General features: G+C 33.8%; 4 protein-coding genes across 8 annotated transcripts; 3 read left to right on the top strand and 1 right to left on the bottom strand.

Annotated features, from left to right (window-relative positions):
- Positions 1–239: 239 nt before the first annotated feature.
- Positions 240–4,979, top strand: LOC110623627 (senescence-specific cysteine protease SAG39). 2 transcript variants are annotated; one of them, XM_043958753.1, is made up of 3 exons: positions 240–711; positions 800–1,390; positions 4,761–4,979. In XM_043958753.1, exons 1-2 carry the CDS (start codon positions 279–281, stop codon positions 1,387–1,389), a joined length of 1,023 nt encoding a protein of 340 aa, XP_043814688.1. In that variant the 5' UTR covers positions 240–278; the 3' UTR covers position 1,390; positions 4,761–4,979. The 2 variants fall into 2 exon arrangements, with proteins under 2 accessions (XP_043814688.1, XP_021624323.1); XM_021768631.2 differs by lacking the exon at positions 4,761–4,979 and having other exon boundaries at positions 241–711; positions 800–1,601.
- LOC110631261 (senescence-specific cysteine protease SAG39) lies at positions 3,596–4,979 on the top strand. Its single transcript, XM_021779031.2, has 2 exons — positions 3,596–4,081; positions 4,170–4,979. Exons 1-2 carry the CDS (start codon positions 3,649–3,651, stop codon positions 4,757–4,759), a joined length of 1,023 nt encoding a protein of 340 aa, XP_021634723.1. The 5' UTR covers positions 3,596–3,648; the 3' UTR covers positions 4,760–4,979.
- A 1,533-nt stretch (positions 4,980–6,512) lies between these two features.
- LOC110608627 (protein MID1-COMPLEMENTING ACTIVITY 1) lies at positions 6,513–13,104 on the bottom strand. Of its 2 annotated transcripts, XM_021748181.2 has the most exons (9): positions 13,047–13,104; positions 12,912–12,996; positions 12,341–12,779; positions 11,030–11,445; positions 10,398–10,507; positions 9,385–9,456; positions 8,426–8,532; positions 6,925–7,018; positions 6,513–6,816 (listed from the first exon to the last, which is right to left on the bottom strand). In XM_021748181.2, exons 3-9 carry the CDS (start codon positions 12,746–12,748, stop codon positions 6,764–6,766), a joined length of 1,260 nt encoding a protein of 419 aa, XP_021603873.1. In that variant the 5' UTR covers positions 12,749–12,779; positions 12,912–12,996; positions 13,047–13,104; the 3' UTR covers positions 6,513–6,763. The 2 variants fall into 2 exon arrangements, 1 of the variants encoding a protein (XP_021603873.1); XR_006351601.1 differs by lacking the exon at positions 8,426–8,532 and having other exon boundaries at positions 12,912–13,050.
- Positions 13,105–21,044: 7,940 nt separating this feature from the next.
- LOC110622510 (F-box protein At4g35930) lies at positions 21,045–24,139 on the top strand. Of its 3 annotated transcripts, none has more exons than XM_021767045.2 (6): positions 21,045–21,208; positions 21,394–21,462; positions 21,569–22,034; positions 23,126–23,200; positions 23,316–23,425; positions 23,550–24,139. In XM_021767045.2, the coding sequence occupies exons 3-6, from the start codon at positions 21,678–21,680 to the stop codon at positions 23,809–23,811; spliced, it is 804 nt and encodes a 267-aa protein (XP_021622737.1). In that variant the 5' UTR covers positions 21,045–21,208; positions 21,394–21,462; positions 21,569–21,677; the 3' UTR covers positions 23,812–24,139. The 3 variants fall into 3 exon arrangements, with proteins under 3 accessions (XP_021622737.1, XP_021622729.1, XP_043814682.1); XM_021767037.2 differs by having other exon boundaries at positions 21,058–21,188; XM_043958747.1 differs by lacking the exon at positions 21,045–21,208 and adding an exon at positions 21,270–21,288.
- Positions 24,140–24,992: the final 853 nt, after the last annotated feature.

Genomic DNA, 24,992 nt, shown 5'->3' with positions numbered 1-24,992 from the left:
TCAACTTAACGGTGCGGGAAGGGAATCTTGGTTTTCTGACAAAACTTATACTGGAGGCAGAATTTCGATTAAAGAGACAAGTCACAAGAAACTATAACTTCCAATAATATATTAATTAAGTCATTAAAATCAAGAGTACTAGTCCAAATCAGAATGTTTTTCCAGGCACGTAGATTTCCCCGTCTGAATCCTATAATAACGAGTTATTGGAGGAGAACTCTATATAAATCAATGAAGCAATCCTATTACTCCATCAATCCTAGCAGCTACTACTTCCAATGGCATTCACAAACAACCACCGATGCATCACTTTGGCGTTGATCTTCGTTTTGGGAGCTTTGGCTTCTCCAGCCGTAGCTCGTACTCTCCAATATGCATCCATGTATGAGAGGCATGGAGAATGGATGACTCAGTATGGACGCGTTTACAAGGATGCTAATGAGAAAGAGATGCGTTACCAGATATTCAAGGAAAATGTAGAACGCATAGAATCCTTCAACAAAGATTCAGGCAAACCATACAAGCTTGGCGTCAATAAGTTTGCAGATCTTACTAATGAAGAATTCAAAACCACGAGGAATAGATTCAAGGGGCATATGTGTTCTGCACAAGCAGGTCCTTTCAAGTATGAAAATGTTTCTGCAGTCCCATCTTCCATGGACTGGAGAAAGAAAGGAGCAGTTACTGCCATCAAGGACCAAGGCCAGTGTGGTATGTACCAACTTTCTAACAGATCATAACTGGATCATCAGTAATTATTTTTTATATATAGCTGATTGATCAGTGAAATTGTATACAGGATCCTGCTGGGCGTTTTCGGCTGTGGCTGCTGTGGAAGGAGTTACTCAACTATCAACTGGAAAATTGATCTCACTTTCTGAGCAAGAACTTGTTGATTGTGACACCAAGGGAGAGGATCAAGGATGCCAGGGTGGCTTAATGGATGATGCCTTTAAATTCACAGAACAAAATCATGGCTTAACAACTGAGGCTAACTATCCATACGAGGGATCTGATGGAACATGCAACACCCAGAAGGAAGCCAACCATGCAGCAAAGATAACAGGTTATGAAGATGTTCCAGCCAACAATGAGGCAGCACTAATGAAGGCTGTTGCAAAACAACCAGTTGCTGTTGCCATCGATGCTTCGGGATATGAGTTTCAGTTCTATTCAAGTGGCATCTTTACAGGATCTTGTGGCACTGAACTAGACCATGGTGTTGCAGCTGTTGGGTATGGAAAGAGCAACGGAATGAATTATTGGCTTGTGAAGAATTCATGGGGCACCCAATGGGGCGAGGAAGGCTACATAAGGATGCAGAAAGATGTTGATGCAAAGGAAGGGCTCTGTGGCATTGCAATGCAAGCATCTTACCCTACAGCATGAAGTTCAGGACCAAACAGCCTCCATCAACTATGTATATTATATAAATAATATAGTGTGGAAGCATCTTTTAGTAATTACTATGTGGATTGTTCATAATCTCAGGTAGTAGGTGTACAGTCGTCGTATCAGAACGAGCTTGTATATCTGCAACTAATTATTTATAATATGGATGTGAATATCTTATGCAAACTTTTATATTTGTTCCAGCATAATTAATTTCTTATATTATCTTATCATATGTGATGACCTCTGGGCTCACCTCACCCCGTCTAGGGCCAGGCCCATGAAAATAGCCCATTACTTAGAAATCCTCAAGCCACCCACGCGAACTGGGTTCAGTCCGCTCAGCCTCACAACCGGGCTTCATCTGGCTTTCTCCACCAGGCCGGCCTGGTCTTCACTGCACCTCGGGCCGATCCCATTTGGATCCAGCTTTTCCTATCCTCCGACCCAGCCCGGAACCCGAAGAAGGATTCATCCATCCGCCTCGTAGACCCGACTACACGCGCACAGAGAGAATCAGAGGCCGTTACGCATGGGGCAGAGATCTGATTCCCTCGTACGTCCGTATCAGCATAGCAGGAACAGATGGTCTAATGATACTCGTTCTGTTGGCACGTCACTAGCAGACAAAAGGAAACATATAAAAGGAGAAATACTCCTCTCTATGTTTAAGCTTTTTCTAAATTTTACAAAGCCCATTGTAAAAACCCTATTTCTCTGGATCTCAGATCATCAATTGGCGCCGTCTGTGGGAAAATAACCTGGTCCTCATGAGTACGGTGCGCTGAGCGAGCACGCTCAGGCCTGTATGGGGGAGAAAGAACCCTATGCAGGTGGATCATAGGGGTATCCCACATCGGAAAGAGGTTGAAAGGGAGAAGGTCTTATAAGTCTCTGCCCTTGAAACCCCAGTGGACGCGTTTTAAGCAAAACCGTGCGGCCTTGAGTCAAAGCGGACAATATTCACTGGTGTGGACCCAGGGCCCAGATGACTCAACGTCATCAATATGAGTCAGATAACTGATAATCACTAAAAAATCTAAGATTGACAGGGACAGTTGTATTAAGGACGATGATGAAAAATTGGAAAATATGACGACTGTGTCTCTGCCAGAAAATTTCATGATTTATCACATATGAGATGAAGTGCTTAACGCAATATCACATATCTACTTCAGTCAGAACCTTCATTTTGTTTTCTGATGACTCTCACAGGTTTCTATTTCTATAGCATGCAAAATAGAAATTCAGTTCCTCTAAGGTTTGGAATGATAGAAGATAATGGTTAAAAACCACAACCCTATCAATATATGTAAGACTTCCAATGAATTAATATAAAGCCTAAGGCTCTGTTTATTTTGTGAAAAAAAATTTCGTAATTTTTAGCGTTTAAGGTACTTCGAAATTTCAAGAATGGACTTTCTGTACGAAAATCTCATTGATATTCTTTGCTTTTTAACCTTGCAACAAAAATATGGAAAATAAGTTTTCCTGGAAATTTCTACATTCAGAGTTAATTTTCGTGAAACAAATAAAGTTTTAAAAATGATGATGTTTTCTCTGGATTGATTAATATCAAGAAAATACACTGCTAAAAATCAAGACATAAACCCTGCAATGAGGCCTTAGAAACTCACTCGGAACTTGTCATGTAAACTGCCTATAATCAAACACAAAATATCAGAACCAGACAAAGAAACAAGCTTTTAACTATAGTTATCTAATTTTAAATCTCAATTTTTTTTTTTAGGAATTGAATCTCAAGGGTTAATCCAAAGACTTAACATCATTTTCAGCCTTCTTTTTATACATCTTAAAATATGCAACCTGAATCAAAAACCTCTAGATTAGATTCTCTGTCATTCTTATATATGCTAAGAAATGTCTTGACACGACACATTCCAATAATTTTGGAAGAACAATGCCATTATCTCGCCACAAGACAAACAATTATTCACATTTCAATCAAATATCTTTTGCAGGAAACGGTACGGTGAGAGAATTTTAGTTTGTTAAAACACAAAAGACAAAAACTGCCACTGAAGACAGACTGCACCTCTAAATGATTAATGAACTAATAAATAAATAAATAAAAATCAATAATACTGGTCCAAAACAGAATGTCTTTCCAGGCACGTAGATGTTTCCCTACCAGAATGCTAAAACAGCAAGCTATTGGAGAACTCTATATAAATTACTGAAGCAATCCTGTGATTCCATCATTCTTAGCAGTTAGCAGTTAGCATATCATTCCCCATGGCATTCACAATCCAAAACTGGGGTATTTCTTTGGCATTGATCTTCATATTGGGAGCTTTGGCTTCTCAAGCCATAGCTCGTACTCTCCAAGATGCATTAATGTATGAAAAGCATGAGGAATGGATGACTCGATATGGACGCGTATACAAGGATGCTAGTGAGAAGGAGATGCGTTATCAGATATTCAAGAAAAATGTAGAGCGCATAGAATCCTTCAACAAAGCTTCAGGGAAAACATACAAGCTTGGCGTCAATAAGTTTGCAGATCTTACTAATGAAGAATTCAAAACCACAAGGAATAGATTCAAGGGGCATATGTGTTCTGCACAAGCAGGTCCTTTCAAGTATGAAAATGTTTCTGCAGTCCCATCTTCCATGGACTGGAGAAAGAAAGGAGCAGTTACTGCCATCAAGGACCAAGGCCAGTGTGGTATGTACCAACTTTCTAACAGATCATAACTGGATCATCAGTAATTATTTTTTATATATAGCTGATTGATCAGTGAAATTTTATACAGGATCCTGCTGGGCGTTTTCGGCTGTGGCTGCTGTGGAAGGAGTTACTCAACTATCAACTGGAAAATTGATCTCACTTTCTGAGCAAGAACTTGTTGATTGTGACACCAAGGGAGAGGATCAAGGATGCCAGGGTGGCTTAATGGATGATGCCTTTAAATTCACAGAACAAAATCATGGCTTAACAACTGAGGCTAACTATCCATACGAGGGATCTGATGGAACATGCAACACCCAGAAGGAAGCCAACCATGCAGCAAAGATAACAGGTTATGAAGATGTTCCAGCCAACAATGAGGCAGCACTAATGAAGGCTGTTGCAAAACAACCAGTTGCTGTTGCCATCGATGCTTCGGGATATGAGTTTCAGTTCTATTCAAGTGGCATCTTTACAGGATCTTGTGGCACTGAACTAGATCATGGTGTTGCAGCTGTTGGGTATGGAGAGAGCAATGGAATGAATTATTGGCTTGTGAAGAATTCATGGGGAACCCAATGGGGCGAGGAAGGCTACATAAGGATGCAGAAAGACATTGATGCAAAGGAGGGGCTTTGTGGCATTGCCATGCAAGCATCTTACCCTACAGCATGAATTGCTGATCAGGATCACACAGAAGGCTAAAGCCACACAAGTAATTAATTATAAATCAATAATACAGTTTGTGTATATTTGTGTGCTTGGTTTTAGTAACTACGTACTATCCTAGGCTGATTGTTCAACCTCTCGAGAAGGTGTACAGTCTCGTACAAGATACGAGTTTGCATGTCTGTATGTATATATTGATATCTTATTCCACTTTCATTTTCTATAAGTCTTAATTGCTTATTTTGTTCTTACAATCCTCTTATATTATGGAAAAGATTAATATGCAAAGAAACAAACGGGAAAGTCTTAATTTTGTATTCCACACTTTATAAAAGGGCATATTTGCATCCCCACCCTGTTTAAGTTGCGATCCTCAACTCTTTTTTTAACCTATTACACGCCTCACCGTTGTTTTTTATAATTCTTAAACCTGGATTGACTCTGTTAGCGTAGAGCGTGAGATCACGTAGAGGAGAACAAGCAATGAAATTATTCAGTGCTGATCTACCTGGCAAGTTGACGGAATCAATGAAGTTAAGGAAGATTCAGTTTAGAAATTCTGATACTTGGGAGTTTTCATTATAAGATTAGAAAATTATTAGTAGTATTATTATTTGACAATGATAAGTTTATTATTTTGCTTGTTTGACAGGAATACTTTTTTTAAGTTAAAAAATTAATTTCTTTTTCATTGTAAATAATTGAATTGATTAAAAATTTTAATTAATTTAATTTTTTAAATAAAATTTTAATTTCAAAAGAGGCTGAATTTGTTTTGATTTAATGTTTCTAACTAAAAGTGATTTACAAAAACTTCTCTGGTTATTGAAAAATTGATTCTAATATTTAGGGACTCCGTTAAAAGACTAAATTGTTTAAAGAAATTAAAATTTATATATATTCTAATGAATTTCTCACGTGAATGGATTTGTTGAACATGCAAGCGAAATTTAGAGTTGACAACTATAATGCCTCATGTTTAGCGTTTATTCTGATGGTCTGGAAACCCTGGATGTCTGGATACGCCACATGTGACAGCAGAGATGTGGCGTTCATCCCCCAGTTCTCATTTACGTGAGAAGTTTATAGACTTTTTTGCTCTCTACCAGAAAACTACCAGCTCATCGCTAATTAATTTCTTCGTAGCTTATTGATTAATCAAACCCTACACAGGATCTGTTCAAAAAGGAAAAACCTCCATACAGGATCCTGCTGGGCGTTTTCAGCTGTGGCATCTGTAGAAGGAATTACTCAACTAACAACTGGCAAAATGATATCTGTTTCAAAACAAGAACTTGTACTAAGGGAGAGGACTAAAGCTGCCCAATGAATGCAGCCAAGCTAAACAGGTTATGAAGATGTTCGATCCAGCATCAAAGCAACCAGTTGCCGCTGCCGCTAATGTTAGGAAATTTGAGTCTCAGTTTCATTCAAGAGGCATTTTTAGAGGATCCTGAGGCCCTGAACTAGATCATGATGTTGCTGTTGTAGGGGATGGAAAGAGCAATGAAGTACTGGCTTATGAGGATGGGAACATAAGGATGCGGAAAGGAGTTGATGCAATCTATGAACTATTGAGGGAAAAAAATAACAATAGGATGTTGTTCAGTAAGGTGAAAATGGGAACAAGCACCCCTCTCTCCTTCCCAGGGTTAACCTAGTAATCAAATACCGTCACACATAAGACAACAAATCACGAGTTCTACTTTTTTCCTAGGGAGGAAACCTTTAGTCCATGTGATCATCCAAAACCAAGTGATTAACTCAAACAACGCTATATTAAGTAAAATTTAGCTTATAATACATCATCTGTTGTCTATGGAAGTGATGAAAAAACAACTTTACCACATGGCTGACCAGCACAAGTGTAAGGGTCGTCAATGGGATAAAAGCAGTCCCGTACAAGTTTCATATAACAGTGGCAATTAGCCATTAACCTCTCCCCTGTTCGCAGCTTTCAAACTGTATAAATGTTCAACCAACAACAAAACAATGTGTTCATCACATTACCTAGGATTCCATGAACTGTGAGGGTGGTGGGCTTGTTTTTGTCTTCTCAGGACCTGCAAAAGTTGGTTTTATATCAAACATCAGGCAAACTTGCACAGTGACAGTTGCATATTAATGACTGAAGTTTCCACAAACCCAAGCAGATGTCCTGAAAAACATACCATAAACACCACGAATTTCCAATTCTCGCCATTCTTGCACAAGGGCACAACAACAACACATCAAATGGGAAAGAAAATCATCAACAAATCCTCCCTGCCAAAAGAAAAAAAGTAATATAAGAGGCAAAACATTTTGGAAATCCAAATTATCCAATCTAAATTAGGATCAAGATAAGCCATGAGGATGAACAACAGTGGATTCTAAATTCAAGAACCAACACTACTGCGATTACCTAAATATAAGCACTCGCTACTGGTGCCCCCTTTCAGTTCCCAACAAGATTGATTGTGAGATTTTGTCATCAAACACTTTTGGAAAAAACTATTAGACATCCCCTACATGTCCACCTCTTTTCTATTGGGTACTCAATTGGAAGTTATTATATAGAGACCCTTACTCCTTAATTCAATTAACTAATGCATTTAATGCAGATTCAGATTTAAAAAATCATGTAAATAATCAAATAGATTTATTTATGAACAATTATAGTAAAACATTATGAGGTAGAGTCGAGAAGTCCTGGAATCAAACTCCAAATCCAGTAATCCCCTTTTGGATAAGAAGGCAGCTGGAGTTAACAGAGTTTAAGGAGAGTGAGAGCTTACTTTATGTAGCCCCAACTCAACAGACGTCCAATCAGGCAAACTTGCAATTGTCAAAGAGCAGGTTAGAGATGAGTTAGGTGTTGCAATTGTAGTTGCTTCAGGCCATTCTTTTGGGTATTTAATTACCTTTACTTTGAAGATTTAATTATTTGTGTATTGTTATTTTTTAAGATTGTGGGACTGATTATTTGTTAAATATTGTTGCTTCATTGGAAGGTATTGTTTTGCACTATTTTTGGATTTTTTTCCCATATAAGCTGAATTATATGGGAATGGGATTTGATTGGATTGGGCTTTTCTTCATCTTTCAGTTTTTATGGTTCTATTCAATTCAAAACTAAATCAGCTATTTGAACACCCCTAAGTAGAACACAGTAACACACCTTCAAATCCATATGTCAATAACAAGAACAAAAATAGTTCCAGAGCTTTTAATTAGTTTTAGCCAATACTGTTAAGGCATAAGAAACTATGAATTGATCTATCAAACCTTCAAAATGATGTTTTAAGTTTAAAAATCATTGTAAATTAGCAATGATAATCACTGTTGCAGAAGCACTTATCAATAGATTGACATAATCCAGCTTTAGAGTCTTGGACAACAATGATGTCAACCACAAGACTATATTCTTATATCAGGCAGCTAGAAAGGCACACAAAGGGAAAATTCTACTATGAACTCACTTGTGGACTACCTACTCACATAAAGCCACATATGTTGAGTAATTTTCAGTGAGTAAGTGCAGGTAGGTTGGGTGGTGGGGTAGGGGCATGATATCAGTGGTTAGTCCATATGCCACAAAATAGACTCGGTTCACACCAAGAAAAGGGGAACAATTATTGATGTCTCACTTCCCTTAAAAAAAAGAGTATCACATATTGACAGAGTCACTACCGTGATATTCAACATTTTGCGAAGCTTTCTCCTGATGCAGCAAGTATAGCAACAACATGATAGTATCAATGAATATGCCATCAATTCGTTACACGCTTCTGCTGAAGCTGAAAATCACGAAAACAAAAATTTCCTGCATGATCTTCAAAATGTCTCAAAAGCATGCATAAAATTTCAAGGATATAGTACAGCTGACTTAAAGCATGCACAAAATTTCAAGGATATAGTACAGCTGACTTAAAGTTATTTGGGAAACTTAAATTTAAGTGCTCAAGGTTTTTATATGACTAAAATTAGGTCAAATTATATTAAATTACAGCCTGCCCCAAACATTTTTTTTTTCAAACATCACATTTAGGCCCAAATAATGCGAAAAGTTTATAACATATATAAATTTGTATCATACTGATCAGTTGATTTTTCCCCATTGTTTAAATAAAAACTACAACTAAAATTAAAAAAAAAACAAGTTATGACATCAATTATTCAGTTTTTACAGCCTATCTCAATCTATACTTCTCATCCAACTTCATATTTTCTTTATCTCTTCCACTACATTAATTTCATGCATTTTTGTTTTAAGAAATCTGAAAGTTAGGTATTATGTGACAGCTTATTTTATTTTTGTTAACATATATATGGTAATTTTAGAACAGCAAAAATTGGTATTAATATTCAATTGGGTACTTAAATACATTTTTTTCTCTTTTCTGGTTACTTTTATGCAAACAAGAACAAAAGGACTAAAATAAATTCCCACAAGTGGAGCATTCAAAGCCTAAATTTTTAAGTGATGGAACACCATGAATGATTTGATTCAGTCTAAAAATCAAAACCTATGTTGTCATAATCCAATTTCAAATCAACTAAATCAAGCCTTAATATAATTGGCGTCAGCTATATGATTCAAGCTACACTGTTCTGACAGTAAAATTACGGAATGAACTAGAGCCACTTACACATGTGCCTGTTGGTTGCCACAGTAGCAATCTTTGAGAATGTCCCACAAGGAAAGAAGAATGTCTTCAGACCTGCAGTTTGAGAAGAATGCCTAAGACAAAAATGGCAAATGTAACAAGGTGCTTTGGCCTTGGCCATTCAATGTTCTGAACACAGAATAGAAAAGACTAAGAGATAAAAGCACATAAAGACCCACATGGTTTTGCATCTAGACTATGTCCACAAAAGGAAAGCTGCAGAAAATTACAATAACAGTAAGAGAAACACATTAAAAAAGTTGAATCTATAGCACCTGACGTTGCAAAAAAACTTAGGAGAGCATGAAAAGGATCTAATAACGAATATATGATGCATGTGTATGCAGAGAGAGAGGGAAAACACTGAAAACCCAAATCAAGTTGAATTACAAAGAGGCATGCAATCAGATTCTGTTATCAACCACAATTATTCCATATAATTTGTTGGTTATTTTCTTCACTTTCAATCAGCAATTTCATGTGTAGGGAAGGATGAAACCTCTAACACGACATTGCCATAATAAACTGTTATGGATCAAATCCATAACATCAGCAGTCTGAACAACTAATAGCTAAACAATATTTCCTGCAATCCAGAATGAAAAAAAAATTATAGATTGTGATGCTGATGAGCAAGTTAGTAGCTAGCACTGAATTAGCAGACTACACTAATATAGACAGCCAAGGATAAGGGGAAGAGTCCCCTATTCAATCTAGAATGGATTATTAACATCACAATGATACTTGAAAAGCAATGATGAGGACAAGTATTGCCATTACTGCTACAATAGAACTTGTCAGCAAATAATAAAAGGGTAAGCAGTCACAAAGCATCCCACACTTGTATGCAGCCTTTAGCTCTGTTTGCAAACAGATTGTTTCATGACTTGAACCTATGACCTCCAGGTCATAAATGGAATAACTTTAACATTACATCAAAGCCACCACTACTTGCCATCAGATAATGAAACAAATAATCATCTGAGACAACTTACACAGGGAAGGTTCTGAACAGCAACCAAGTAAATCACTTTGCCATTCTTCATGCTGATATGAGCCCCTATGTGACAGCAGATCATCTCCTGAAGAAAATGAGGATGTGTTTCTGCACAGAAAAGCGTGGCATCAGACTTATTGAATTGCATTTGCTTTACAACAATTGAAGGTTGTAAACTGAATCTAGCATGTCGGTGATCATCTTGGAAATCCTATAACAAGATGAATTGATGAAAATTCAAAATGAGTTTGATTTAGATATAACAATTAGTATAATTCTGAGACTGCTACATGTTCTGCAAATTTGGGCTGAAACTTTTATGGCATTAACTATTAGTAAGCAAAGCCGTATCATTTTTTAATTTATATATATATATAAGCTAGATGGGAGTTGCATTTGAGTAATCTTCCATATCAATTCAGATCAAGCTATCCTTTAGCAAGTGAACCATCTAATCCAAAGTGCTTCAACTAGTTCAGATTATGATGTCGGTCAATCAGCCAGGCCAAAAGAATATGCAGGAACAATGCCATGACATGTGTAAAGGACGATGCCACACCTCAGTACATGTAGTATCTACAAACTACAGCTGTGCTTACACTTCGTACACAGAGAAAAAAGGCATCTAACCTTAAAGCTGAGTGAGAACCACTTTTCTTAGGATAGCTTTCATCAAATGAACAATTTTTGTCACTAACATCTGAATAATTGGGCTCCAATTTCTTGGATACTTTTATGGACGAACTCTTCTGCGGAAAAGAATTCACGGCAGCAGCTTCTGTGACATCAATCAAATGCTGGATAACTTCGCATTGACTCACATCCAAATTAGCTTGTGACCGTTGTAGTTCAAGCTGAAGTTTCTGATTTTCCTTTTGAAGAGCTTCATTAAAACCCAAGTTTGGGTAGGAACAAGAAAGAGTCTTTTTCAACACCACTGTCTGATCTTTCAAGGGTTCTGGTTTCAAGATCACATCTTGTACCCTTCTATCCTCTTCATCAAAAGTATACTCGAATTGATCCTTCTCAATATCTTCCAGTCTCTCCTGCATATAGCAAACAGAAAGTCATTGGTCATAGATCAGTTCGCACAGATATAAAATGCAGACAGGATAAAGCACAATTGCAACAATGAAGGCACTGAGTATATTAGTCAAGTTCTGCATAGATATGGGACAGAGAGCTGATTATCATGAGCTTTAAGGAAAGAGTTAGAGTAGAGTGCTCTAATTGTATGGTTAAAACCTTCTTTCTAAAATAGTATACTTTATTATGATAACGTCACCATTGTTGGAAAGCCAAAGTTCCAAATCAACAAGGTCATCCATCTAACACATCTGGCTGTAGAATTTTTTACTCCAGTTACCCACTGGCTACCCTCCAAAGAAGTCAACCCACTAGAAGAAAACCCTCTATCTGTAACATGCATACCAAAAAGTTACAAATAATCCATTGCAGAACTGCTTGAACCAACTGCAGATGCAGCTGTCTGCACTCAGTCACATGATACATCAGCAGAACCTAACATGGAATCTCCATTATAATATTCCAATTTGACACCCTTGGGTCAATTTATTGCCATTTACTTCCACCGTTAAATGTGTTAGAAACAAGGAATGGATTGGAGCAGATAAAGTACATCAAATAAAAGATGACAAAACAAATCCAATTGCGAGCTAAGTTGAGAAAAGGTAACAGTTGTGCAAAAGCAGTGCCTACAAGGAACGAAGAAAGATTAAGAGATCAACCTTCCATCATGTATGGTTTTCCTAACAAATAACTGAAAATAGCACATTACCATTTGAGATTTATATAATTACATCATAAAGAGAGAAGACAAGAAATTAAGTTTAAAGAAAGACAAAAAGCAATTATTCGCACAAAAGAGGTAATATCTTAATAAGATATGAGAGAGAATCAAAGCCAGAACAACTGATATACCCTGACACGAGCGTTGTCGACAAGAGTAATAAGAGGAACTAGTCGCAAGTACCGGTCGATCTCATTCTGTGCCTTTCTGAATTGGTAAACGATATTCCAACCCATGGCAAGCAAGTAGAGATAGCTTCTATCCTGACAACTATTGACCAAAATGTAAGACCTCCTCAAGGCATCTTCAAGCTGCTCCAAAGGCTCCCGTGTTTCCGGATACCTCTTAAGCTCCGAGATCTTGAGCTGTTCCAATAAGTTCCCAATCAATTTGAGATGCTGTGCAAACTGCCTGCAGTTCTTCTTGTGCATTCGCGCTGTATTCGCGGCCTTCACTATCATCCCTATCAGCCGCACTGCGTCGAAACCCGCGAGCTGGGCAAAATTCGCAATCTCCCCAAGATGCTCCCACGATGACATCCTCACCACTTGAATAATGCAACACAAACTCCTGCTTTAACCAAAACTTGAATGATCACTTCAAAACTCCACTTCCTTCTTTCAATATTTTCATCAACAAATTAAACTTCACATGCAAAAACAAAACGAACACCAGTTTTTTTTCCTCTTCAATTCATTTTACCTCCTCTAATCTAAGCCAATGGTCTCAAATTTGCTCCAGCTTCGACGCTTCAGTCACTTGCATTGTCAAATGGAGTGGCAGAGTTATCAGCTGAATAGGAAATCAACAGTGCAATACTAAAACAAGTATGAGGTTTTTGTATCCGAAAATTTCTTATTTCAACCCGGATCAAGATCAAAAGCTCATCCACTGGATCTATTCGGAAAACCGCATGGCCATTCAAGAGCTTTGCTTCTGGCGATCTTCAACTCCCAGAAGCCGATAGCAGAGTAACCAAGGAAAAGTCCGTTTCAACTTTGAAGCTCAACTGCCACAAAATTAAGCAAAACCCGAAAAAGTTTTTTAATTATGAATTGAAAAGAAAGGGAAAAAAACTGTAATGAGGACTATTCATTACACTTCTTGACTAGCTTTTCAAAAGAAAAAATAGTGAGATGATATAAATTAAAAGAAAAAAATTGAAAGGACCATAGTCCATAATCCATAAAGTCATGAAAACGGTGAAACCAACACTGAAGCTCACTTTTTTTCCATGTTTTAGCTCAGGGAAAGAAAAAGGAAAATTCACCAAAACTCGAAAACCTGCAGGGAATCATGAGTCAGACAGAGGAAAATTCAGCAAAAAAAGCTCGCTAAACCAGCAAACACTCAACTCACCTTTCACCAAGCACTGCTAACTTACCCTCTTTTTGTCCTCTTTGAAATGCGTATTTGGATTAATTATAATAAATATTAAACCAAAAGAATAGCAAAAATTAAGGAAGAAATGTCAAATCCCGTGAGAGGAAGAGCATTGAATTCTGGAAAAACAGGCATTGCATTGCTCAAAAAAGAGCTTTTTCCTCTTCTTCTTCTTCTGTGAAAGGATTTTGGAGCTATTTGAGCAGACGTCTCTGTATATTTTTATCGCTCACGGTTTCGGTGGTGTTTGTCCGTGGGTCTGCGCTCAGGTCTTTTGGATTTTGGCTAGTTGAGGCTAATTAGGCTGGTTGAGTAAGCAATAATTGTAGTACTCAGCTCCCTTATACTATTTTAACAAGAGAAATTCACTATTTACTCTAGAATTATTAAAAAAAAATTATTAGCTAATTTTTTTATTTTACAAAATATATTAAAATATTTCTAATATTTAAAAAATTTATTAATTAATTTTTTTATTAATTATAACCGTTAATTATTAGAAAAAATTTAAAATATTAATTTAAAAAATTAATTAATAAATTTTTTAAAATTATAAAAACTAAATAATAAAATATTTTATAAAAAAATATATTTTAAAAAAAAGTATACTATATAAATTAAATAATAAATTTTTTAAATATAATTAATACAAATAAAATAATATATTTTATAAAATTTTTAATGTTTTTTCTCTCAATATTATCATATTATTAAATTATTTTTAAAATTAATAAATTTTATTTTTTAATACATATTAAATAAAAATATATTTAAAAAATAAAAAATATATATTCTATAATTTCACTTCTTTTTATTTTAAAATCTAAATTATATTAAAATAATATATATAATTTAATGTAATTAAAAATAATAATTTATAAATACTATTAATAAATACTGATATGATAAATAAAATATAATTATTAATTAATATTTATTTAATATTTTTTAAATATATATATATATATATATAATTTCATAATTTCATATATTTTTATCTTAAGATTTATTATTCACATTTATATCAAAATGATATATTATTTTATGTTAATATTTTCTGTTGGTATCTATAAATTATTATTTTTTTATTAATGACATTATATTATAGATATTATTTTAATATAAATTAAATAAAAAATTTTAAAGTAGAAAACTGATAAAATCATAAAAGTACTTTTTTATACATTTTCTAAAATGTAATAAATAAATTATTATTTGAAAAATATAACTAATTTATAATCTAAGGGGATTAAAAAAATAAATATAAGCATATTGTTGTGGATTTTAAAATATACTAATAAAAGGTTTATTATGATTATCAATAATAATTGCATCCTATTTTAATTAATATCTAAAATAGATTTCTTACATACACAATAAATTTTACAATTTAATTATTTTATTTTAATAAAATGTAGATAGTAATTATATATTTTTCAAAATTAACTACTTAAGTTTTGTAGTTATAAAATTAACAAATTAATCATATTGATTTTTTATTTTTTTATAATTTAACAAAATTTAATATTTATACAGTAAATTAATTTAAAAAATAAATAATATAATAATTATGGTTTAACTAAGTTTTTTACTGAATAAATTAATTTTATTGATTCTTTTAACTTATAATAATTAAATAATTGGTATTATAAAAATTAATGTCTAATTTCGTTAAATTGTAGTTTATCAATGAATTGATGCAATTACTGGGAGGGTTTGACGGGTGAAATGTTTCAATAGGGGAGACGTAAAAGAAAAATAAAGAGAGGCAGCTCCAGCTGCCAGCTGGCATTTGGATGATCTTGTACTGCGGATATAGCCAATTAGTCGTCCTACATGTGCCCGGCAAGCCTGTGATTTAATGTTTCGCGGCTAAAATCGTGAATACTCAAGTATTTCTCTTCGTGTTTCCAAACTTCTTTTTTTTTCTCCTAATAGAATTCTTTGTTTCCAAACTAATTTTTGTTTAATGGGCAATCCTCCAACTTCCAAGTTATCCTATTAATAATCACTAATTTATAATATATGCAATAGTAAACTGTGTAGACTTTATTTTGTAATATAAAAATTTTTATTTTTATTCTTATTTAAATAATATAAAATATTATTTCACCGGGCTTTTAAATTATATTTAATTAATGTGACATTTATTAAATAAAAAATATATATATTCATTTATTTAATTATATTTATAAATTTTTTATAATATTTTAATTAAAAAACTAATTAGTATATTTTTTTAAATATCATGGATATTTTAATATACTTTTAAAATAGAAAAATTAATTAATGAATTTTTTATATTATAAATATTAAATAATAAATTTACCTATAATATTTATTAACAAAGTAAAATTAATTAGTTATAATAATAATACAATAATCTTATTTATTTTGATATGTAACGAAATAATAATTGACATCATTGCACAAGATATCATAATGTTAATTACCTTTAAAGAATACTAAAATGATTTTACCTCGCATAATATGATTCCAAAGGCACACTCACCTGATCCATGCAAAAGAGAAAACGGTGAAAATGAGATTAAGGAAATTTAATTGATATAGATAATAAATTAGTATAGAAGATTTATAATTACATATGAAAATTCAACTGTTGCATTAATTGTACTATTAATCTTAGAATTTAAACAATTGATTATTCTAAAATTATGTGGAAATTTAGAAAGAAAAAAAAAAAGGTTCAATCTGTAATCATCCACGTGTAATACACTATATGAAATGTCAAATTAATAGCAATTGAAAAAACAATTGCACATATATGTATGAGTGCGTTTCAATATGTGAACTGTGAAATGTCAAATACGCAGTTGTGAGGAAGAAACACATCGATTTATTATTAATATATAATTGTACGTAATACGCTTATATAGAATTAGAGCTTTATTGTATAATTTCTCATCGCAGTCTCCACATCCTCGTGCCTTGTACCGTTCCAGTCAGCGTCCAGCCCACTGTTTTCAAATATGTATGTGCTTCCACCATCTCCCATCTCAAAACAAGGCACGAAAGCAACACAACAGCAGAGCAGTTAGGGAACCAAAAGCTGAACTCAGAGGTTAAAATGTCGCACAGATAAAGGGCAATAGCGTAATTCACCCTTAGAACGAGGGCTAAATAAGTATCAACAAAAAGCAGGAGACGGATATTCTAGCAACAGCCATTTTTTGTGAATATGTGATAGCAGTCAAAATCACCGCCAACCGCACATGCACCTCCCAATCCTATCAATGCGCCTTTTGCTTCCTTCCCTTGATCGCTCTCAATCCTGTCTCTCCTGCGACCAGCGAGCATGGTCACCCTTTACCCGTATTAATCATTATTCATATCTTTATCAATTATTTTCATATCTAGGTTTGTTTCTTGTTGCTTGCTCCATTCTCGAAATTATTTTCCACCGAGTCGAAGGTTGCGAGATTTCACTAAATTTTTAAGAGTTTGGGATTCATTTTTTTCCCTTCATAATTTTGATCGAGCAATATGGTTTATTATAATTTTAACGAAAGAATTCATATTTAATGAATAGTTATCATAAATTTTAAACAAATTCAAAAATAACATAATTGATGTTTTAATACATCTTAAAAAATTATTACAAAAAAAATGTTTATTAAAATAGACTATAATTCAACAAGTATTAATTATTTTTTAATATATTGCTATTTAATATGTATTAAAAATAAAATTTATTAGTTTTAATAATAAATTAATAATGAAATGATATGAATATAAAATATATTAAGAAATATAATATAAAATTTTAAATGAATGAAATCTACTCTTCTGATTCTCAATTTTCATTTAAAAAAAAATAAAATGATAGAACCATATATGAATTTGTTAAGTTTGCAATATTGGTCTAGTCTTATGGAGCAAATAATAATTTATTTAACATTCCAAAATTTATTGAACTGTGAAAATGGCAGGAAAGTTCAATTCAAGTTGTGTTGCTATATATAGTTTGTGTTTTAGTATTTTTTTTTTCGTACTGATATTATAATTCACATTAAAAGTGTTTTAATTTTCTAAATTCTTTTTGCCTCGAAAAAGTTTGCAAATGCTATTTTTGATGGGTCACAGCCTCTTGAGATATATATATATATATATATATATATATATATAAAAACTTGAATAACAATAGAAGATCCAAAGACTCAACGACGTAAAGTGAAAGGAAATTAAGAAAAAGCAATGTGATGTTGTAGAATGCTTGATTAGTTCAATCTTTCTTTCTTTTTTTTCTTTTAAAATCAATTCAATATTTCTTAATTGGTTATTAATTGTTTTTTGGGTACATTTGAAATTTTAGTTTACGTATAAATTCAAGTAATATAAAATAAATATATTGTAATTTTATTAATATATATATAAGTTTTATGTATACCCAATATATTTAATTTGACTGATTGTTATGTATGTCTCAATGTTATTGTTATACGTGCTTTTATTAGCTAACAAATTGAACGAAGGTTTGTTCTTCCGCATGCCTTTGTTGCGTGCAGTATCTTTCAGTTTCTGCATTTGCTTCTAAGCAAATCAAGCATTGATGCCTAAACATGGCTCTTATCTTAGGTGACTTTTAGTTTAGGGGAGCATTCGAATTGAATAATTAAACCGAAATATATAAACTGAAAATTATAATGTTTAGTATTTGTAAAAACTAAATTAATATTAAATAGAAATCGATTTGAATTAAAGCGATTTAATTTAATTTGATTTATTAAACTTTTTAGTGAAATTTTTATTTTACACACCTATTTTTAATATTCTAAAATCTAATTAAAATATTTTATTAAGTCTAATATTTTTATATTATAAAAAAATAATATATTATTATCATTAATCGGTTTGATTTAATTTGATTTTATTAATTTTTTTAAATAAAATAAGTTGAGTTTAAATAATTAAAATTTTTAAAAATAAAAATGAAATAAAAAAGTCGAATTCAAAATTTCAATTTAATTGTTTTTTTTTTATTTTAAATTAAATAGTGCTCTTTCTGACTTTCATTATTATTTAAATTTTATATTCCAATAATTTTAACGCATAAGATATACTGAATAATCTATATATCTATATAAGAGTGGTGGGTAGAGTTTTACATTTTCTATGAGCAAATCCATCTGAACGACGAGATTCCAAATTATATATACATTTAAAGTTAATGGATTATCCCAAAATCCTGACCAAGTGTATGAACAAAACCTACTAATCTCATACTAGGCTCAATGCTATACTCATGGGTCGGCGGGAGGACCTATGTGTTACAGTATTTGTATTAATTTTTAAGTACCTTAAAAGCTGACGAATATGCGAAGTGGGCACTTGGAATCCATTGATGTAAAAAGCTTATTACTTGAGAAAAAAAACGGCCATTAATGGTTGGCATAAAGCAAAACCCAACATAATGTACTATTTGATCGCGTAAAAGGCATGAACACATGAGTCATACCCACGTATTCGTAATAAGTTGATTAAACTTAAACTAAGTTTTTTATTTAAAGTGCTTTAGCTCGAGAATATCCAGGTTGTGGACTGGCCGCTATTACTTCCACAGCATTTCTTTTTTTCCTTGGGTAAAAAAATTTCTGTTGAGATTCAAGAAAGTGTGGATCCTTTCAGTATAGTGAAATATGATTCCACTTTCACGTACATATCATCAGATTCGATCATTCATTTATAAATTGTTAATGCTTATTTACAGTTTTTGATTAGGCCAAGTTTAAATTTCCTAATAAATATTACCAAATCGAGAAAGTTAGTGAAATTAAACAACTTATAATTAGTGTGGGTTGTGGGATTTGTGGTGTTATTGGTCTCTACATTGTTATCAATAAAAAAGCAATCAAAACTTAGCAACTTAATTAAATCATCCCACTTACCTACCTACAAAACCTAGCCACCGAAACTTACTAATTAGCTGCCATTTTATGATGGTAACCGGAACCATGAGAATTACAAGAGACTCAAAGAAGACTAATCCAATTTGGTCCAACATTAAATTCATTAATTTTCTGTGACATCTAAACTCACTTACCCTTAATTGATGTTGAATATCCACCGGTTTTGATAAGGATATTTGTAGGCTTCAAGTGTAGAAAAACATAAGGCCAATCTCTTTTGCTTGATTTGCTTGAAAGGTAGGCCGCGTCTGCTTGTGATGTGGTCCTTGACATTCGACCTCTCCTGCCATCCTCCACATTTGTCTTCCACGCAATCACCTCTTTCTGGGGAGGTCCTCATCCAAACTTGGCCTTCAATTCTTAACGACGCACTCCAATCCAACTCTGTTCTTCTTGGATCAAAATCCAATGTCATATATATGTGTGTAGGGTTTGGATAGCCCAACCCAGCTCTATTTATTAACCCTTATAATATCATTTCTATTCAATGGACAGGTGAGATATAATCATTATTATTATTCAAATAAAATTTTTCATGGGCCCACTCATAACTAGGGATATCATTATTTTCTATACTTGTAAATAAAATCTATTTTATAATATTTGAATTATAGATAACAACAACAATAAGCATCAATAGAAAAAAAAAGGTGGAAGGAGTTAAAAGAGTAGCATAGTTGTGGGTATCTCATCTCAACTGACCACATGACAAATGGATGACCAAAACAGTGTAAATTCCAGGAGGGAAAACTTGCATGCCATAATTACTCTTTGAATGTCGTAACACTATCTATTACTCTTGACCATCAAAGTCCAAACTGCTACTACTAGGATTATGGGACTACATGTTTCTAGCTCCCATTAAAAAGATATTTTAAACTCACGAGCTTACTCTCATATAATTACTTGAAAATGAAATAGTGACGGTTGATAACGTTTTTCTATTCCAATTATAACGGTACTAAGTTTAATGAGGAGGTTTGGTGAAAAGGAAATCTTTGTTAAGAAAAGCCCATCCAAGCCCACTAATTCAGCGCCAGTTAGGCCCAGAAAGATGGAGAAATGATTCAACGGCTGCATCGAGATGCCAGAAACGGTTAAAGCGTGGGCCCGTGAACGCTTGTACATAGTGACTACAATACCCTTCACATTTATATCAAAGTAAGCGGCAGTCACGCGTAATTAATGATACGCGGGAGGGTTTAAGTTGACATTCAATTGCCTCACACGTAATATCTGATCAGACCAGGGTAATTCAGTCATTAAATAAATATTTTGATTTTCCCTCTTTACATTGTTTTTGAAATTAGAAGTAAAATAAAAAACCCATTTTTTAAGCAAGCAAAATCTATGGAACTGCGAAATCCACGGACTCACTGCTCCTCGATATTGACGCTTGAAATATTAAAAGAACCAACGTGTGCAAATTTTCACATTTAACTATCCAACCATAACTTGCCACGTGAACTCTAGGCGGGACTACTTTGTGCGTGTTTGGTTCTTTTAGCAAATGCCAAGTAGTCATTGTTGAAAATTTTGGCGGGCAATCTAAAGAAATTCAAATAAAGAGCAAACCCTAGCGGCCCCATCTCTTCTGTCTCTCCAACTTTCTCTCACTTCAAGATCTGTGCGGTGCTTGTTTCTTCTTTCAGCTTCCATGGATTTCGCTGTAATTTCTTGAAATATCTAGTTAGTTCACCTCCGTTTACCTCGTTAATTACGAGTTTTGGATTTTTTTTTTATTTCTTTTTTCTTCCTGCTTTCATTTGGTATTTATGCACTCGTTTAATTTCATTACCCATTTGATTTGATTAGTTGTTTTTTTAATCTTGTCATTATTAGGGTTTCTCATGTTTCTGTGTTTTTTTTCGCAGGTGGATTAACCGAAGATAGTTGTGAATGTTTCTAATTCGTGCGAGTTTGGATTGGTATATATCCTCTAGGTACTCGGTTTCCTTCTGCAAACATTGTAGATTTCTTTTTTAGCGCTGTTAATCCATTTCTTGATTTGTGAATAATTGAAGGAAGTTCTGTCATTTTGTGTTTCAGGTCTCAATTGATGGTGGCTTAAATTATTTTTAGGTCATTTTTGCTTGAATATAAGAGAAGAATTAGTGTTCAGTGTTGAGGAAAATTGGAAAACAAGGGGGGGTGAAGTATGGGAAAAGTTTCCCCAAAAGATAGGGATTTGAAAACCCCCAAACAGAAAAGGCGACTGCGGAGTTCTAGCAACAGGTTTCTGAAACCAGGTGCCCTTGCTCAGCTTCGCTATAGCAAGGCTGCGGCTACTAAGTCATGTACCGATCTCGGGAAGAAAAGGGTTGCAGTGTTCACCACCAAGAAGGCTGAGGAAGATGATCTCATGAATGAAAATAAGGTGGTTGATAAGAGCCCCTTGATGTTGTCCCCTGTGGATATACTTAAACAGAGTCATTTGGTAAGGACGCCAAAGACACCTCAAACTGAAGAGAGTGAGTCTGAGTCTAGGCTCGAGTCCCTTCCAATGGATTTACTGGTAATTATTATGTCTAAAGACCTCATTTATATGTGTGTTGCAGGTCCATTTCTAAATTCATGCATGTGTATATTTGGCTTGGCGTTTAATGTACAAAATGGTTGATTGACTTGTCATTAACAATATTAATATGAACATGTTTGTTTTGTACATAACGGCAAGAATCCTGAAGTTGTGTTGTAACCACAGCATATTCATTATGCTTTTGTTGGTTCCGAGATGGTCTTCATCTGTGGATGGTACTGTGAACATGACTTCTTGGAGAAACAGAATTTCGGAATCTATGTTGCGGGGATCTTTTTATCCTTAGTTTTCTGCTTTGGTTTCCCTTGACTATATGTTCTTAAATCAAGGTGTAGTTCCATGAAAAGTGAGAATTTATTAGTGGATGCTCTTCAATTTAGGAAGTTGTTAAATTAAATCAAATTTTCAATGGCAGTGTTGCAGACATCTAGTAGCATGAGAAAATTTCATTGTGTCTTTGAGATGTTGAGAGACAAATTTGAAGAATTCTAAGAAGATTATATTCTAGTTAATGTATTCATAGGGGCTTTTTTTGTGCCCCTTAGATTTTAATATATTTGTTGCTTGCTTTAGAAATTGATGTTCTGTTTAGCTCTGTCCGTGCTTGCTGCAATGGAAACTTGTATGCAATATTATATGGCGTGTTCATTTTTGCTCGGTTTAGAAAAATAAAAATTCTGTACTTAATTGCACATATGGTTAAACAGATAGAACACGTAATATCTCATATTTTGGAGTTGTGAGTTAAAGGTCAATGAGAGTGAAAGTAGAGATGATAAAACTATATTTTTGCCAATGCTATCTAGTTAATTCTATGTCTTTGTTTAGAATTCTTTATTCTGGCTGTTTTTGTGTGTACGATTTTCTCTAATCCTTTTTGATTTTGTATTTCCGACAGTTGTTGTTCTGCATCGAAAAGGTTGTGTCTAATTTTGTATAATATGTAAACTTTATATATCATTGATACCTGTAAACAGAATGCAGTTTTGTTCCCTATTCTTCTGAGGTTGCACTCTTTTCCCATTTTGAATCCATGGTTTTGACTTCTTTCTTCTTCATATTTTGAGGTTAAAATACTTTGTCACCTTCATCATGATCAATTGAGGGCAGTTTTTCATGTATCTCGGAGGATTAGAAGAGCAGTAAGTTTCTCAGTTCCTGTGTGTGGCTATGTGCAGTGTATTTCTGACAATTGCATGTGCTTGCCCGAGATCTTTGATTGAATTGAATGTAAGTGAATCTGTTACTCCTGTGCAGGTTTTGCTTGCGAGGCAATTCCATTTTAATTACACAACACCAGATCGCTCTCGGCAGGAGATGCTGAGAACAATGACCCCACGACCTACTGAACACTGGCCTTTTATTGGGTGGGTACCCAAAAGTTTTAGTATTTCTTTCCCTTTTCTTTTTCCTTCAAGACCTTTTCTTTTTAGGTCTTAACATGCTTATCCTGTTTCATTTCTGTTGATGTTGTTTGAGTTCTCACTGCAGCAAGAAAGATGGGAAGGCTGTATTCATTCCAAGCCCACACACTCCGAAAGCACCAAGACATGGTCCCCGGCCACCTTCTCGCATCAAGGTCGCTGAGATGAAGCAAATTGCTGCTGTTCTTTTCCAAGATTCAGCATTTCCTTCAAGATACATGGTACCATCTGCTTTGTCCAAGCCCCTATGCAAATCATTGGCTTCTAACAGGGTTTTATTTTACGAGGATGAGTTGTGCCAAGCTGTTGCTCAGAATAAGCTTCGTTGATTTCCATCCCGTCACCTGTTCCTTTTTGTGTATAGTTTGTTTCCTATCGCTTTAGTTAGTCATAGTTTGGAAGGGAGGTATGCAATTTTGTAGCTTTTACTGGGTAGTACAAGAAGATATTATGGGCTTTAGATTTGCATTAGAGAAAAAATTTTAGGTGTGGCTGTGGGAATAATATATTGAAACTAGTTACTTGTATATTTCTATATATATTTGGAAGAATGGTTTTCCTCTAGAAAAAAAAAGAGCGTCTGGTGTCATCGGTATTAATCAGTTCCATAAAGTTTTCATGTCATAAGAAGTGCGCTTGATATATTAGATCTGTGAAGACTCAAGGCTCTCTGTATATTTCTAATGCTTATTTTTCCCGGTAACAGTTGGAGATTTCTCATTTCTGCACTGTTGCCGTTGCCATTTGGTTTATGGATTATATGAAAAGCATTGGCCTACATGCATTTAAACATTAAAGTCGATGCCAAATTTGCTCATTTTTTTCCCTATGGAGGAGCTGGAAGGTTGGAGCTTGATTATAGTGTTTTCCTTCATAGATTATCTCGTATTTTCAAATATTTGGGCACATTCATTCATCTGCCATTAGATAAAAGGTCTATAATGCTCAGAGTATTAGGGGGCGTCAGTGCAAGGGTTTAGATCATCTAATTTTATAGGTTTATTTTCTTACTTATTACAAATATAAGAATATTAAGTAACATCATAAAAAAAATCTAATTAATTTGCCATTATTAATTAACAACAAAAAAATATATAATTTAGTTCTTAAATACCATCATTATTTTATTGGTCATTATAATTTGAAAATTAAATTAATTAATTACTGAGCTTTGATTTTAAAAGTATGGTTTTATAAGAGAAGGTGTTTTATGATTTTTTTTTTAATATTAATAACTTTTCATTGTTTAAAATCAATAGAGTTTTATTGTTTGTGTATCCCTTAAACTGCCTCTCGTTACTATAACAAGACTTTGTTCCTGGATAAATACTCTTCCTTCCGCAATGAGATAAAATTTACAGCCCGCATTCCATTGGGGAGGAACCAGAAAGAGCCAGCCGCAATTAGATTTCTAGCAGAGCGTCCATCTCATTACGTAAGAAATCAGATATTTAAATTCTAGCACTCTTCTCTTTTTAAATATTTTTTTAATAAAAAAGAAAAATGGGAT

Source organism: Manihot esculenta, chromosome 1 (genome assembly GCF_001659605.2).
Source record: "Manihot esculenta cultivar AM560-2 chromosome 1, M.esculenta_v8, whole genome shotgun sequence".
NCBI lineage: Eukaryota > Viridiplantae > Streptophyta > Magnoliopsida > Malpighiales > Euphorbiaceae > Manihot > Manihot esculenta.
The sequence above is the reverse complement of the archived record's forward strand: the minus strand, read 5'-3'. Positions and strand labels throughout refer to the sequence as shown.

Bases quoted from the DNA above. Each gene is read 5' to 3' on its own strand.
- LOC110623627 (XM_043958753.1), top strand. From the start codon at position 279: ATGGCATTCACAAACAACCACCGATGCATCACTTTGGCGTTGATCTTC. The intron at 712-799 runs GTATGTACCAAC...AATTGTATACAG, and splicing joins CAAGGACCAAGGCCAGTGTG to GATCCTGCTGGGCGTTTTCG.
- LOC110631261 (XM_021779031.2), top strand. From the start codon at position 3,649: ATGGCATTCACAATCCAAAACTGGGGTATTTCTTTGGCATTGATCTTC. The intron at 4,082-4,169 runs GTATGTACCAAC...AATTTTATACAG, and splicing joins CAAGGACCAAGGCCAGTGTG to GATCCTGCTGGGCGTTTTCG.
- LOC110608627 (XM_021748181.2), bottom strand. From the start codon at position 12,748: ATGTCATCGTGGGAGCATCTTGGGGAGATTGCGAATTTTGCCCAGCTC. The intron at 11,446-12,340 runs GTATATCAGTTG...TGCTATATGCAG, and splicing joins TCGACAACGCTCGTGTCAGG to GAGAGACTGGAAGATATTGA. The intron at 10,508-11,029 runs GTTAGATGCCTT...TTTTCTGTGCAG, and splicing joins GGTTCTCACTCAGCTTTAAG to AAACACATCCTCATTTTCTT.
- LOC110622510 (XM_021767045.2), top strand. From the start codon at position 21,678: ATGGGAAAAGTTTCCCCAAAAGATAGGGATTTGAAAACCCCCAAACAG. The intron at 22,035-23,125 runs GTAATTATTATG...TCATATTTTGAG, and splicing joins CCCTTCCAATGGATTTACTG to GTTAAAATACTTTGTCACCT. The intron at 23,201-23,315 runs GTAAGTTTCTCA...ACTCCTGTGCAG, and splicing joins CTCGGAGGATTAGAAGAGCA to GTTTTGCTTGCGAGGCAATT.